The sequence below is a fragment of the Coffea eugenioides genome, chromosome 10, assembly GCF_003713205.1.
Source record: "Coffea eugenioides isolate CCC68of chromosome 10, Ceug_1.0, whole genome shotgun sequence".
NCBI lineage: Eukaryota > Viridiplantae > Streptophyta > Magnoliopsida > Gentianales > Rubiaceae > Coffea > Coffea eugenioides.
The window spans coordinates 33898098-33915271 of record NC_040044.1 but is presented as its reverse complement, the minus strand read 5'-3'; the positions used below and the strand labels follow the sequence as shown (position 1 = coordinate 33915271).

General features: G+C 34.9%; 1 protein-coding gene across 1 annotated transcript; it reads right to left on the bottom strand.

Moving 5' to 3' along the window:
* Window positions 1–917: 917 nt before the first annotated feature.
* On the bottom strand, window positions 918–15869 carry LOC113748774. Its single transcript, XM_027292322.1, has 18 exons — window positions 15500–15869; window positions 13083–13149; window positions 12772–12885; window positions 10829–11037; window positions 10225–10392; window positions 9910–10125; window positions 9483–9574; window positions 8506–8569; window positions 8163–8375; window positions 6910–6969; window positions 6315–6394; window positions 5394–5689; window positions 5216–5307; window positions 4996–5125; window positions 2736–4039; window positions 2368–2657; window positions 1605–1772; window positions 918–1499 (listed from the first exon to the last, which is right to left on the bottom strand). Exons 1-18 carry the CDS (start codon window positions 15794–15796, stop codon window positions 1358–1360), a joined length of 4002 nt encoding a protein of 1333 aa, XP_027148123.1. The 5' UTR covers window positions 15797–15869; the 3' UTR covers window positions 918–1357.
* Between the last annotated feature and the right edge of the window lie 1305 nt (window positions 15870–17174).

Here is a 17174-nt window from a genome sequence, read left to right as displayed (position 1 = left end):
CACTATGCATTAAATCTCAGGATTCTAGTTGAATAAATAACAACCTACATTTGTTAGCCCGTTTCATGATTGACGCTGTAACCACAGATTTAACATGATTGAAAGCCTTCAATTGTTTTTCAAAAAAATAATAATAATAATAATAGCAACCTACATTGTTAGCCCATTTCATTTCTTGTCCATAATTAAAATTGAAAAAAGAAAGCAATATCTGGTTATACAACAGTGCTACATTTTTGTGCTAGGCTGCAGTCAGAGGCAGAAAATCATCCTAGATGGAGCTGGAGAAATAAAAGATAAATAAAATGGAATTAGATTAACTAAAATGATGAAAAATATGCAATTTAATTTTTCCGTTTGCTAATAGTTTGAGAAAACATTGAACAGTTTGTTAGAGGATAGGAATGGAACTCAATTCTTGTATTTTGATATCCATGAACCGGGAGCTAAGTTGGGCTGGTTAAGATTCGTGAGATTTAAAAAACCAAAAAAAGAAATGATTCCTTTTGGAGGATATGCCAGGCATTTGGATATTGAAAGAGTTGTACTGAATGATCTTTAAGAGGGTAGTTTTGACCAATTGCCTACATCATATTGCATAATAAGTGTAAAATAAATCTGGCAATTTCACTAAAACAAACGAGGCTAATCACAAGATCTTCTTCCCAAGCTTTTGTAGACAAAAAAAGATGAGCATAATTCTAATTTTTAGGTGGTTATCGGGTAATTCAAGTTTGTGACTAATTTAGTCAAGCTCCAAAGAAATAGTAGTATGAGTTCAAGATTTCAAATACTCGATCCATCTGAGTTAAATCTGCCTCAACCTGGAGCAGAATACAGCTTCGGATCATTTGACAAAATCTTCAGAACAAATCTACATATCAATTTGTGGCACAACTTAACATTGTGGGTACTCCAAAATGAATTCAGCATGGTATCAGCAGGAATGATCCTATTAAAACAATAGAGAGAGAGCAGAACACATCATTTACATCCAGGGCCACAATCAGGAACGTGAAATTTGGGATAAGAGATGACTATTAGATATCTGTAAGTAATGACTTCCACTATATCTTCTTTTAAAATTAGGATCTAAATCTATAAAGATGTACAACAAGGATACTTGGCCCTTGTTCCTACGAAATTAGTACCCTATGGCTATTTTAAACAGTTTTTGACTTTCCCTACAAAAAATCAGAAGATTAATAACAACCATATGATGGCAGATTTCTTTCATCCTTCCTTTCCATTTGTAATGGAACACTGCTCTCCAATTGTTAAATATTTTCAACAGCTGTGCTGAGCCATGGCTACTTGAAGGTTCGAGAGAAAAATATCAATGTCAGCAAGGTAATTGTCAAGAGAGAGCTTTATCTGAACCATGTATATCCCTGTTGGGGAGAAACTTTCTGTAGCTGTTATATTGACTTAGCAATGAAATATCTTCAGGGCATAATACAAATGTGCCAGAACTCAAGTAATGCCGTGCAATACGTGCCCTGCAACATACCAATGCAAAACCATATGAGCATGTCTTTATCAAGCCACTGCTGTATCTTTTCTTTTGAGGTTTGAAGTTGCATTCTAACAAATATAGCAAATACCTTCTTTGTTCTCTCTTAGAAGCAAGTTCAGCCAGACGGCCAGCTTCCAATCTCGAGACCTTGCTCAATGACGAGAGATATTCATGAAAGGCATCACCATGCAGGGCTAGATGCGTCCTTGGGGGAACTACAGACTCAAGTACATTGTAAAGACACGAGTCTATTTTCCTGCTTCAGAGGCACCAAAAAACACGTTAGGCCAGTCATATATTCTGAAAACAGGTAGGAAAAATGTTGCATTAATGATGATTCACGAAAAAAAAAAAAGAGAGTTCAATTTAAGGAAGAGATGGGTGCTACTGCTGAAACTATGCAGTCACTAAACAGTATTACTTTCTAAGGTATAGTGATGCCCTGACAACAATAAAGGTAACTGACATTCATTGCTGACAGTTGTACTAGATTCTGGTTGACCTTCACATCATCGTTTACTGCATAACTTGCTTTAATCAGATAATTCCCCATGATTATCCTATGTCTGGAGAGCACACGAATATATCTGTTGCAACTAACTTGTATTGCCGGCCAGGAGTTCGTTTCCCCCTTTTTTTTCTGTCACTATGTGGATATCCAGTATAAACTCTCTGATTGGCCATTAGGTATTTGATAACATCTCAGTGCAGAGCCAAAGGATACAAGAATTTGTGGATGACTCATTCTAATCTGCAGGCCTAGTAATATTTGTCCAGATTTTCTTATTGATCACAATAAATTCTATAAGCACTCTTATATAAAAAGGAAGGCTGACCTTCTAATTCTATACCTTCTAAAGGAACAGCGACTCATCTCCGACCTTTCTTCTGTCCCTCCTGTCAATTTCCTGTCCACACTGAGTAGTCTCCCTAATGCCATTGCATTGGTAGAGGATGACAACATCTCCCAAGCCAAATCCACTCTATCCACTGAGTCACGATTTGATCCCACTGCAAGACTTTCCTTAGCATAGAAGCATATGCCATGTTGAGCCATAATTGATGACATATGCAGATGGTCATCATACCAGCTACCTAATTGCGACTCCTCACATGGCGAGAGTGATGGCTCCAAGGAGTCCTGTATAATTATTAGCTGGGGAAAGTGAATCCGTGATCTATTATATAATAAGAAGTGCACATTAAGTACAATACTTACACATATCTGTGATTGGCACAAAGTAACTAATGAATCAGCTTCAGAAATTAGTTTACTCATTCCGGAAGCAACTTTTAGAGCTTGAAAAGCTTCTTTCTGTTGAGGGGTAACATACTGCTGTAAATCTGTTTTACGCTCACGCAGTCTTCTCCATGTTTCTTCTACAAAATCAACCTGTTGATGAGGCTTTAGTGTCTTGAAGGTCTTAGGAGCTCCACTGAACTCAACGCGGCTACATTCATCCAACATTTGATGTCCTCTTATGCCATCTTCTACATGTTCAAGGTTAGAATCACCTATCTCCTCTGTCTTCAATGTTTTCCTATGCATATCACTATCATTGCTCAGCATTTCCTGGTTCTCATATGGTGGAGTACAGCACTTTCCATCTTTAATGGAAGAGAGCCTTGGTAATAAATTTTCACTCATCGAATCTACTTCCATGAGGCTGCAAGATACTGCTACAGAAAATAGGTCTGTTTGATCACCAAACTCAGTCTCAGGGACAAATGATGGTTCTGGCACACTGGACATGTCAACTGACCTGCACACCCCATCCATATGCGAATAAACAACATTTTCTAAGCATGTCGAACCACTATGCTTCAATTTGTCTTCTTCAACATGAGTAAGTTGATCAGTTGGATGGCAGCAACTTCCAATAGGAAATAAGTGTGGAGAAGATGTGCTATTCACAACTTGCATTTCATTCTTTTGATCACCAAATTCTCTGCCAAGAAGAGTGGGAATATTATCACCTAAATATTCCTCTTCAGAATCAGATGACATAACAGCACCAAGTTTTCTCCTAACTTGAATTTCATTCTTTTGATCACCAAATTCTCTGCCAAGAAGAGTGGGAGTATTATCACCTAAATATTCCTCTTCCGAATCAGATGATATGACAGCACCAAGTTTTCTCCTAACGCTTCCGGAAAATGCAACTGGTGATCCAGAGAAATCGGAAAGTTCCAAATTGCAATCAGGCTGAGCTAATAAATCATCTTCATCATAAATGGAAGAGTGCAAGCTCAATATTGCTTCTTTCTTGACCTCAATGTGGTCCAGTTTATGACTTTGAATCCTTGAACTAGCATGTGGTTTCCCACAGTTCAGCTCTTCTTCTACAATTATGTCCACTAAGCCATACCTATCTTCCATCATCACTAGCGACTTGGTAATCTCCTCCTCCACAATTTCAGATAGCCGAGAAGGGCAGCCCCAAGGAATTAATTTCGGTAGTACCTCATGCCCAGCTTCAAGGTCAAATGGAAGTGGACTATATGTTATCTGTGATCCAGTACCTGGACATGAGCCAAAATGAAGCTTTTATTACGGTTAAACTAGCATGAATCAAACAATTATACAACAGAAACATTTGCAGATGAAATCTTGTCATTCTGTTCTTTTTTGCAATCTAACGTGCACAGCAGTTGACGACTACCAATAGAGATGTCCATTTTAACTAAAGATAGCATGGTCTGAGTGCCTAAACCTCAGAAAACAATAATTGGAGTGTGGCAAGGTGCCATCTTTATAATGTTATAACCCATGCTAGTGCGGATCCCATTTTAACTGTTAAAGAACACTCCTAAACACATTGTTTCAAGCCCAGTCACGTTTTATGGATATCCAAGTTTGCCAAAAGACACATTAATAGGGGCGTGGATGGGATCTAATTCTTCCATACTAACCTGATCACTGTCTAACCAAACACCTCCTTTGTCCAGAAAATTATGGTTAATGAAAAAACAAATCAAGAGATGCTGTTCAATTGATGAAACTATACCATTTAATTTAGAATGCACCTCTACACATGAGGCTAATCAATGGATAAAATCCAGAGCAAAATGAAATCCATGTGCTCTTGCAAGTATAATAATTGATTGTGCATATACCTGAGCAACTAATATATAGTATTAAATTCCCTCTCTTGGATTTCTGTTCACATCATTTCCTTTCTTCTCTCACATCAAAGCAATTGTCCATTATTAAAAGTCAATGGCCATTAGCTACCAAATTCGACAACGTATGCTCCTACTTCTTTGGCAGAAATATAGTTAGCATTTTTTATCAAGACTTGTAGTCCTAAGGTCCGGTGCAGGAACTTTTGATTTATATTCACTCAAGCCTCGTCTAGATGTATCTGCACTTCTCTTAAACTATGTGCTTGGTCAAGGAAAGATTAATCAATTTGACAGTCACTATGTTGAACCGTATGACAAACATGTGGGGAACATGTGCATATGTATGCAACTACCTTTCTTTGAATTCTGACCCTGGCACCAAAACTGAAGATACATAATGGTTTTACGAATATCGCCTTGACAAGAATCAATTAAACGATTGATCAACCAAGGTTCAATTTCAGCTTTTTCTGCTGCACAAACCTACAAGGAAATCAACATGATTCACATTCAATATTACTCAATAAAGATTATTAACTACAGGAGATCATAGGAAAATGATAACAATCATACCATGTGTCCAAGCCCAAGGAGCTCCGCTGGTGAAGGCATTTTAAAAGACACCTCCAACCTGTCTAAATTGTTTGGCAGGATAGGATTGTAATCTGGCATGTGTGTACAAGAAATACAATTAACTTATGAAAGAAATTACGAACAAAAAACACAAAGTTCAACTAGAAAGCTCTCTTACTGTTTGCAGTCAAAATCATTGGGCGCTTTGCAGTCTGTGCAAGTTGCTGTATTGTGGATAAAAAACCATGATCTTCACTGAGAGTAGCATCCACATCCTCAAAAAGAATCAAAGTCTTAATTTCATTTTGACAGTCAAGAATGCTATTCCCATTGCAAATTAGTTGAGGATCATCTTCATCAGATAGCGGTATCAGTTCTACAACTTCATCCTCAGACCCTTTTGTCACCTCAATAATTTCCGGGGAAGACTTTGATAGATATTTTTTGTCCGAACTAGCTGTATTATCCACTTTACTGAGACAAAAGGCAAATTATTTAAGAGTTGTTGAACTATTAAATTCTGAATAGCTTCATCAAACTATACAACTATAGCAGGACAGTCATAGCTTTTACGAGAAATAGTAAAATATTAAAGACAAATTCAAATAGATAATAATAGCAAAAGAAAGCATGCTAACAGATTTAAAAACAAAAATGCTAATTTAGAATTGCATTACCAATTTCGAAATATAACTTTACCCAGTGGATACCCACCATACCAAGTATTTCAGTCCATTCCAAGTGGAAGTTAATCTCCACAACATTCTGGCTCCATGGAGGGGATATACAACGTATCACAGTAATTTTTGATGCAGATGCATAAGATAATAGTACAGCTATCATTTCCAGATTGTCGAGATAAAAATTTGTAATACTAGAGTGAAAGCAGGTACTCCATTGCTGAATGAACGATGAAAGGTTATCAAAATATCCAGAGATCAACCATAAAAGGGATTGGTATAAAACATGTCAATGTACTAGAGCACATCTCAAATGCAAGAAAAGCATGCAAGCCCAGTTCCAGAACTTACAAAAAGAACAATGTGCTTTAGACAAACAAGATGAATAGTTTAAAAGCAGTTATGTAAGAGAGACATACTGTTGAAGCCAGTGTGACCCTAGAGCCTCCCCAAATCTGTGCTTCACAAGGGCTCCACTACGCCAATCTGATGCATTGACCTGGAAAGATAACAAAAGTGATGGATTTTCAATTTTAAACTGATATTGTCATCGGCAGATGTCAACCATAAGACTCTCACTTTAAGTTTATATATAATGATTAAGCAAAACATAGATCACAAAAAGGAGACCATTTCAGCTAACTCTGTGACAAGCAATTGGGATGGACTTGTGCACAAGGTTTCATGTGTACATAATACATGGAAGTATCAGGCAGTCAATCTATTGGAGCACAAAAGCTGTTCCAATTTAAAGTCTGGTTCTAATCAGCTGGCAATCTAGATTGTGAGCTTCTAAGTTTCTAACTAGGAGGAGTCTGTTAAGATGCTTTAATATCTTAGAGATTCAGTTGCCTCATGCATGCACTGAATTTTGAGAATGATTAAAACTCCGTACACAAATAACAGAAAGATCTGCGCCTGAGTATCAGGAAATGCTTTAACAATTCAAGTAATTACCACCAATAACTTAATTGACATGTTTCTTTCATCAGATTAATATATTTGCAAAAGTACCTCAAGAACTTGAAAACCTTGCTCTTCCGCACAGGCATAGATGGCAGCAGATTTCCCACTCTAGGTTAAAAGAACGAAAACTTCAATTAAGAAAAGATCCACAATTATGTAATACATAGATATCGAGTCTATGAATGTATACCACTTTATGCACCAATTTCTCAAAAAAGCATAAATGAGCACAATAGGGAGATTTTAGAAACACTTTATCATGTTACAGAAAGGATTTAACAGAAAAGGGCATTAGGAGATAAAACCTATCATTATGGGCCATATCATAATAGATACTCTCCTCAAGATTCACATGAAATCCTCAAAATTAAAGTGGATGCCATCATGAGAAAAACAATGTCAGGAATTCTGTAGGCAGGGTGTAAGTAGTTGAAACAGACATCAGCAATCACGTGACCAAGTCTAGATTCATTACTGCTTCTTCTGAAACAGTAGGAGTTTAAAATAGATGCAGATGGAAATTAACACTTAATCCATGCCAAATCAAATGACTAATGGTAAGGAAAATAACATTTTAAAAAACAATCTAATAGTTCCAAAGGGCAATACTTCCAATACTAAATGATACTCACGAACAAACAGAACTGAAATTCTTTTTCAAATAGAATGCAATCTTTCTCTTAACTTCAGAAAGGTTGTAGAACAAATTTACAACGACATTTAAATGCTATTGTACTTGTTTGATCTTATGCAAACTCATGTTGGCAAGAAGAAAGGTACTTTTCATGTAAAAACTTTGCTCTGAAAATGTATAAGATAAGGAAAATTCTCAATGAAACAACCCATGAAGAACAGAAAATTTAAAAGTGACTCTTTCTAAAATGACAGCTCGATTTCATTTCCCATTTGATGTCTGCAAAATAAGAAATGTAACTAACATATAGCAATAATATATCAGTTTAAGAGGACGCAATACATGTAGCTAGCACAAGAATGATTCACACATAAATTGACCGGGCTAATGTGATTCTCCCCATATTACATACATGTTATACGTTGAAGGATATTGGTGTTTGAGAAAAAATATGACAAAAAAAAATCTAGCATTAACATGTTTCAACTGGATGTCATGTGATACTTGCTATCAGACCACTAAGAGGACTTTTAAATCATATTGATTCCCTTTTAGCGGTGTCAAGTTTATAATAGTTCATAAATCTACTTTCCATATATGATTATCAGGGTGGTAATCAACCAAAAGAAATCATTGCTGATTGCTCATTGCATATAAAGTTAGATACCCCAACTGGCCCCGTAACTAGGAGGACATTCTTCAAAGAGGTTTCTTCATCTATATTCTCAGAATCAGTGTCACTTTGATGAGAGGAGTAATCAATGTCTTCGCCAACTGTTTGCTCATCATGGAAGGAACTTTTGCCACTTTGAGAACCTTTCTCATGCCATAGATATAGCCACTGACTAATAAACTTAACTGCTTCATCATTGCCACATATCTGCAGACAAATGAACTGGGACATTATAAAGTATAACATGATATGAGAAATTAAATCATTGAAGTTCGAAAAACAGAATTGGTTTCGGAAATCAATAATGATACAAACACCAATTTATAAGATAGCTCACCTGTGCAGCCCTTCTAGGCTGATATTTGTCTGTCCATAAGCAATTCTCTGGCCGATTGGAAGAACTGTGTGATAATTAGATACATTCCAAGTAAGCACTTTTATCTGATACTATGATTAAAAAAAAACTCATCGAGGATGATAGAAATAGCACAAGAAGACAACAGTGCCAATCCAACAGCACAAATATACAGCAAAATCATACATGAGATGATACAACCTTCGGTTATTTATTTATTTTTGCCATACTTGACATCAACCATGAAGCTACACCATTGTTTAATAATAGCATTATCAGTTAAGCAGTAACATCTTTGCCCTTTTTCTGCCTCTAAACAACCGTGCAAACTCAAGAAAGAACAAGTTTACATAAAAAAAACAACACAAGGGGAAAAAAGAAGATGGCTTGAAATCACAAGATCAAAATTGGACCTAAATAAGAGACAAGTGAAGACAAGATACAGAACATGGGTCACGTACAGATGCAGGCACATGTACTACATCAAACTAGATTAGAAATCCTATTGAGCTGTCCTAAAAATAGTACATTTGTGATGACCAGAAAACGTTAGCATTTCTAATCAAGAAAGAACAAGTTTACACAAAAAAACAACACAAGGGGAAAAAAGAAGATGGCTTGAAATCATAAGATCAAAATTGGACCTAACTAAGAGACAAGTGAAGACAAGATACAGAACATGGGTCACGTAGAGATGCAGACACATGTACTACATCCAACTAGATTAGAAATTAGAAATCTTATTGAGCTGTCCTAAAAATAGTACATTTGTGATGACCAGAAAATGTTAGCATTATCCATTTTGCTGAGTCCTTTTTTTTTTGGGGGGGGGGGGGGGCGGTTCGTGGGTTTAGTTGATCCAGAAATAAGTCTTAGTCAACCAGTTGAAGTTGCAATATAAGTGCATATTTTTCAGAAATATCCAGTATATAAATTGCAGAAAGAAATAAGATCCTCACCCTTGCTGAACAAACTTGCCCTGCCACTCAGCCCCGAATGTTACACAACTAGAAGATGCTTGGACACAATTAGTTCTGCCAACTTCACCCTCCTGCCAATTTCGTGAATGTCATGAGAGTTTGCATACCATTCATTAACACATAATGAATTTAAGCTGCAGTAAACTAAAGAAAATATCACAAAATTTCCTTCTCATCTGCCAAACTAAAGGGGCTTCTTTTAAAATGAAAGAAGAGGACAGTTAGAGATGCACAAGTTGTGGTTTAAAAGAAAAACTCTGCAATTTTGGTATAAATATTGTCAACTTAGGAAGCTAGACTTTCGAAATCAAAACTCTCCAACATCCACCCCTTCCACCTATCAGTCTCTATAATGTTTATCAGAGGCATTGGGATAATACATAAATGTAAAGAGAAAATTAAGGACCTCATCGAGTGTAATAGGGCATTTATCCAGAGAAATGTTGTTTTGGCATGTCAATCCACTGCTTGGGAAAGAATGTCTTGAGAAGTCATCAAACTGTAAGGAGTTTACACGTTGATCATAAAGTGATAACAAGTTATCTTCCAGATGAGAATTGATGCTGCTGAGATTTCCCTCAGAAAACGACCAATTCCTCCAATCAAGGCAGTGGGAACCATCCTGCATCCATCCAAAGTCTTAAATCCATGTAGGTGGATAACATAATTGATTTGAGGATATTAAAACTACTTCAAAAATGGCAAAAAAAGAATGATATACCTCAACCATGTCAAATACATGAATAGGGTTGAAACTAAGGTTGGCGTCCTTTCTTTCAGAAGAACAACACGGATCCTCCAGATCAATTATCTCCTGGTTTCTTTTACTTGCCTTATGTAATGAGAAAAATGGATGTATTTGCTTTCCTGCAAATAAACGTGAATTTTCCTGAAAATAAAGGGGACATACTTAGAATCTAAACAACTTGTGTTACAATAAATAGGTGACAGTACATGTAATCATTCACATACCACTAAACAATAGCCAAACAGGACAAATGAAAATGAAATGAAAGGATTTTTTTTATCAATGCGCGTGCTATTGGGTGATGCTGTTACCAAAACAATCCATTGGCCTCCCATTTTCATCATTTATTGGTGCATGAACTTTCTTTCAGTGTTCATTACTAATAATTCTATCAAGGAACATTTTCTACAAAATAGCCAGCAAAGATTGATTAGACATGCTAGCTAACGACTTGGATAGAACAATGTAGTAACAGGAAGATGCAAATGATACATATGAGGAAAAGCAAAGTTAATGCAGACAAAAGAAGAACAAAGACCATTCTTATATATTAAACAGATAAAAAACTTCGACAAACCTGAGTGGTCATTTTTGCCTCTAATCTAAGATTGGGAATGGATTGCAGTGTAGGCCCATCTAACATAGTATCAGAAGATGTTTTCTTAGACAATGTCTCATTCAAGTCACTGTTCGCCAATTTTTTCTTTGGTGTAGTTTTTTTTGTCTTTGGTTTCTCCACGATGAAGCCATTCTGCCTTGTAAGTTTTGAAGGAGTTCTCTCATCTTCTACAAAAATATTCAATGAACAGTCATTAGCCATTTGCTGGAGCAAATTTTCCATGATAAAGTAAGATATGCTATTACCATTAACTCAAGCAAAGACCAAAATTAAACTAGTCCTACTTCTGCAGGGGGTTGAAAACTTAAACAAATGATGGTCAAAAACTTTCAATCCATTCATTACCTCACAAAGCGGGTTAAAATCCAATTTGCTCATCTTTAAAACAAAACTCTAGTTTATCCACCATTACCTTTACTGCATCAAACTTGCAAGAACAGAAAATGAAAATTAACTAATCGTCAAAAAAACATTTTTCAAACAATTCCATTCATCTACCTTCCTATTCTTCTTTAGGAAATAGGAATCCTGGTGTCCTTCAATGCTCCTATATTTTTACTTTTAGAACCAATTTAGAGTTCACAATGCAGTCATCTTCAAATAAAGAAGGGAAAAATAAAAAAAGCAGACCACTCAAGAGATGCAATGAGAGAGCACAAACTGCCATCCAACTCGCAAAAGACATTTTACAATACTCTAAAAGATGTTACAAGGTACATAATCCCAGTATCATTGCAATGAAAACACCAGCATGTGATCGGATTATTTCATGATACATGTGAACATCACTTTCAAACTTTTGCCACAAATTATTGAAGATATGCAACAATCACCATATATCGATGTGTATAAAACAGAATGAAATCCTTTCTCAATGAATCCCGACCATTTACCTTTGCCTTCGGATGAGTATTCCTAGTCATTTACCTTGAAATTTCTACCAGCAGATTAGTGAACGAATGCCTCTGATTTTTGGTAAATGACGCCACCTGAATTACAGTTTTCTTTCATCTGGACAATCTCAGGCTATGGAACAAGTCAGGCCTTACTTCCAGCCATGTACAGGACATTCACTAGACATTATACTGTATCTAATGGCTGAGCCAAAACCTGTGGCTGCTTGTGGCATCATTCTTCAAGTTAGATAGTCATCTTAGAAGTGCATCTAATATGAACCTCAAATGTCTGTTTTAAATTTGTTCTCCTTCAACTAAAATATACTTATCCATCTATAGACATATGATTTTGAATATGTCCAATGCATTTTTAGAAAGGAGAGTTTGTAAAACTTTAACTGTTTTGTGAGGCAATGTGGTTTGGAGAAAAATTTCAAAGTAAGGAAAACAAATGCCCCAACTCAATCCTATGTCCAACTGACTGCATAGTGAGTTCTATCTGTGACTTCAAGTAGCTAGCTTTGACAACCTTAGTGAAATATGATATTTTCCCCCTATGTTATAAATCAGAATCTGCACCATAACAGTTTTCTCAATTGGTCTGAAAACTTATACAGAATTATTACTCTCCAAATTAGATTAAACTCAGAAGAAAAGCCCTACCCTCACATTATAAAGGGTAGGCAGTAGGTTTTGCCCAAAACCTATCAAACTCATTCTTCTCCAAAATCAGCCCAAATTACAGAATAACCACCTCCCTCAATTGTAAAAATTAGGGATCTACACTTAGTACCCAAAAAAACTCATTCACATGAACCTCTCCAACTCCCTGAGGTTGCAAATAATTGTTACACAACTTTAGCATCGACAGGAACTATATTTATAAAGCTTATATAGTCTAACATATTGAAATGATTAAATGTTAACAATATCTTCTGCCTAGCCTAGACAGCTTCCAGGCTCAAGAAAGTAAGATGATATATAAAAAAAAATTGTAGAACATACTATTAGGAGAATTTGAGGGTTTATCATTTTCTTGACATGAAAAATCAGAGAGCCGCTCGTCTTGCTGTTTCTTCTGGTTCACTTTCTCTGAGCTCTTCATAAAGAAGTCAGACTCTGCAAGAAATGTAGAAAGTATGGCATTACTTCTAATGCTTTTATATTTTCCAGATTCTGATATTTAAGAATGCGTAACATCATCTAAAAAGAAACAAGTGACCTGTATATTCTTTTATCTTTCTTTCTTTCTTTCTGACAGGGGATGGGACATGAAAATAAAGATTAGTCTAATTAATATGAAAGTACCCACTTACTAATGGTAACAGGAGAATCTCCATCATCTACTTTCTTACTTGAGATTTCTTTTCCGTTTAGCACTACCTGATAGCAGAAGCAAATACCAGCTTGAATTATACAAAAGTTATTATAGTAAGGCAGCCTTTTTGGTCATGATACAGGCAAAAAGTAATGATAAGATAATAAACCTAAAACAAAATGAGGAAAAAGGAATGTCATCACTTGATTTCAACTAGAGATATTAGAGTGAAATGTTATTACCTTAGATTTTGCTTAGCATAATATCATGTAAGCCAAGTAAAATTAAGCTCAGATGGAGTCTTAAACATGTAATGAAGACTAATAGAAAACCACAAGAGAATATGCTTTTTGCTTTGTTCTATTGAATACCAATTCTTAAAGTATTCTTCAAATTTTTGTACTTCTGATTCTTGTAATGGGAAATTTATTTTTGTTTTCTTCCCAATCTTTCTTTTTCATTTGGTCCTTCCCCCAAGGAGAGGAGTGGTTTTAAAGAGGAACAAAAAACTGTAAGAAATTTGCAATCCCTGTCCTAAAAATTAGTGATCCACAGTTTACAAGAAAAATTTTAATTCCTTTCCGCAGACGTACTTTTGACACCAAATGCTTGGATCTACACAAAGATCAATATTTTTCCATATGATCAGAGCCAAAAACTGTCCATTCTCTGTATCTAGAAAACCTTAAACATAAAGCATTACTTCTTCTTAGGCAATTCATTTGCTAAGCTAAGAAAGGTAGTCCACCGTAATGTTCCATACTGCCTCCTTGACTTCGAACCAAATTTGGTGACTCCACATGTTTCCCACTTTCATCTGAAACTAATATGCCTAATGAATTCTTCCAGAATAGTAGGAGCTGATAAAAGAAGGAACAACAATTTGACATAGGGGCACCCTCATTTTAAAGATTTTGATTAGTCCATGTCAGTTACTGGTGGCATAAAAATTTATGATAAAGAGATGCAAATTTGACCAAAAATCATAAGCTTCATATCAAGGACTACAAGTAAACTGAAGATTCTCATTTACCCTCAAAATAAAAAAGTTTAAAAGTGATTTTTCCACGTGAGGAAAGGAAAAAATATCAGATACTGAAGAAAATCATAAAATTTTTTCTTTCAGTACCAACCCTTGAAATTACATAAATTCCTAGAAAGACTTGCTTTCCTCTATGTATATTCCCTAATTCAATGTCACAAAGAGTATATGTCAAGGCCCAAAAGAAAAAACCATAATTTGTTCCTTTGCATGCCTAAGTATTGCAAATAGGCACATTGTTTAAGAATTTTCCCAAGCTAACACTTTGAGAAACCCCAATATCAAAATTTCTAAATTATTTCTTGGTCATACACAATTCTAATTAATTCTCAAAAAAGTTAACCAAAAGGTTTGGATTACCTGATACTTGACAAAAAACGTAAGTTACTTATCTAGACAACAAACTCAGCTCTTCCATAACAGATCACTTGCTGTTAACTCTCTTAAGAACTACCATACATGTGAAAACATAGATTTCCAAAAAATATTAGCCAGAAAAAGAATGAGGACTCAACAAGTATAAGAGAAAAAATAAGTTCAGCAAAAAGGTTGGAAATAACCAGCTGCAACAATGTAATGAAGAGAAAGAGAACAAAGACAGGCAGGTAGATATTTCCAATAATACAAAACTTCTAAGAACTATATATATACACATTTATATATCCCAAGTTAGATATCCCTCACAAGATAGAATTAAAACTACGAGCACTGTGAAAATAAACAATCTATAGATGCACATAATCATTTGTTCATTTGTTAAAAGATGCATCCGAACCCAAAAGGTCAGTCTTTGACCAAGCAAGATTGACCAAAAGGTCATTCTGTTATTGTGCATTTTTTCATGAATTAGATGTTATAAAACCCCTATATTCCTCAACCCAAATTTTGAATATAACAGGTGTTAACACAAATCAAACGCTGTAAATAATCTACATTCTTGAATTTCCTCTTCCCCCACCCTTCTCAAATTCCAATTAAGTTTCGCCTGAGTGATGCCTAGCCGAGTAGGACTAACTTATAACTCTTTGGACTAAGTACATCCAGAATTAACTGCAAAATCCTCAATTTTGGAAAAATAAGGGAAAATAAAACTTAGTGCTAAATTGCACTTCCACAAATTTCCTTAGAATTCTCAATTGGATATATCAAATTGAACTTAAAATCAACTTAAGCATCACTATATTTTACAATTCGACCATATGTAAAAAAAAAAAAAAAAAGGCAGCAATGCTTTTATATATCTTTTCTATTTCAAGTAGAAAGTAGAAATCATTTATTTCTAATTTTCTGAAATGCATTCCACCCAGATTACAGAAACTTACCTAATTAGGCAATATCACGAGTGAAATTAACTAAAGTAATAAAATCTGAACCTTCTTGGAAGCTCTAGATCGCGGCGTAGTCCTCGAATTACTATTATTCGCCTTTTTCTTTGATGAATTTACCTTCCTTTTCTTACTGCTACTACCCCAGTCCTCTTCTTCTTCATCATCCTCGTTTCCATCGTCTTCTTCTTCTCCTTTACACTCATCATCTCTCAAAATTTGCTCTTTTTTGGTGACTGGGAACAGTGTAGATTGCACCAACTTACGCCGTACACATGATGCTATTGCCGGCGACGGTGCCGGCGGAAGATCCCCGACAGCGGCTGTTTCAGCTTGATCCGCCATTGAATTGGCCAACCAGATAGATGAATTCTGAGATTTACGAAATTAGGGTTTCTAGAATTGGAATTTGGGGGTTTAGAGAAAATATTTAGAAAACCCGATTCTGTTTTTTCACATCCATCGCAGTTTATTTGTTTTATTTGTGTAGAGAGAGAAAATGGAGGGAATTGGGCGATTTGTTCCCGCCTTCACCGCTGGATGCCGGAGATACAAAAGAAAAAAGGGATAATTTCAGAAACCTCCCCTGATATTTTTAATAATTTTATTTTTCTCCCCTTAACTTTTAAAATAATCACATACCTGATACCTCTCATATCAATCAATTGGGAGCTGATATCACCAACGGTAAAAAGCACTCTTATACCCAACCTTAAGTTGATATAGCTAATTTAGACTTGATTACAAATTGGTCTCATATAATTAGGAGTTAGTAATTACTATCTAAATTATTTGTTCCTTGTTGACTAATTAATGCGCTCTACTAATATGTTGTCCTTTACCTTATCTATTTCTTTTAACTCCCTGCTCTTAATTTTTTTCTTTTTCTTCTTCTTTGTGTCTCTTTCATTTTCTTTTCTTCTTCCTTCCTTGATGCAACCCAATTTCTAATTATTTTATTAAGAATAATGCACCTATCGTTGTTTTCTTGTTTAATATGTAATTACTCAAATTTGGGTGATGTATTAATTTTGAATAAAAATAGAGGCATCGATAATAAGATAAACATTGAAAGTTCAAACATTTATATATGCAGGCATTACCTCACATCATTCGAATTAGACAAAGCAAAAACAAATTCTATAGCTAAACAAAACAATAGAAGTTATGTAGTTAGACACTTAGACTACTATTTGACATCACAGAAAAATCAAGTTGATAAAATCTATTCTAAATACATAGAGGATATATGATGTGGTATTGAATGATCATGCAGCAATTTCTTTTCTTATTCTTCATAGTTTATGATTCTTAAATTTACTAATTTGTGATACTAATTAGGCATTGATAACAAGATAGAAATTGTATAAGCTATTTTTTAAAAATATATACTTGTTGATTTCATAAGTTGATATTTAATGATAACATATTTTTCATAACAAAATAGCCATATGCATAAAAAAATTACTAATAAGAATAAAGAAGAAAAAAAAATTAAAAAGTTATAAGTGAAATAGTTTTACTAAACTTTTAATATTCATTTTATGAAGAATTAATGCATGATAATAGGTGTTCAATATAAAATAGAAATTATATTAAATATTTCTACTAAATAGATTAAAATTTCTTATAATACTAGATAATGATTAAACACCTTTCAAAAGATGAGAATAAATTATTTTTTAGGATAAAAAAGAAAAAAAAAGAAGAAATAAGAAAGATA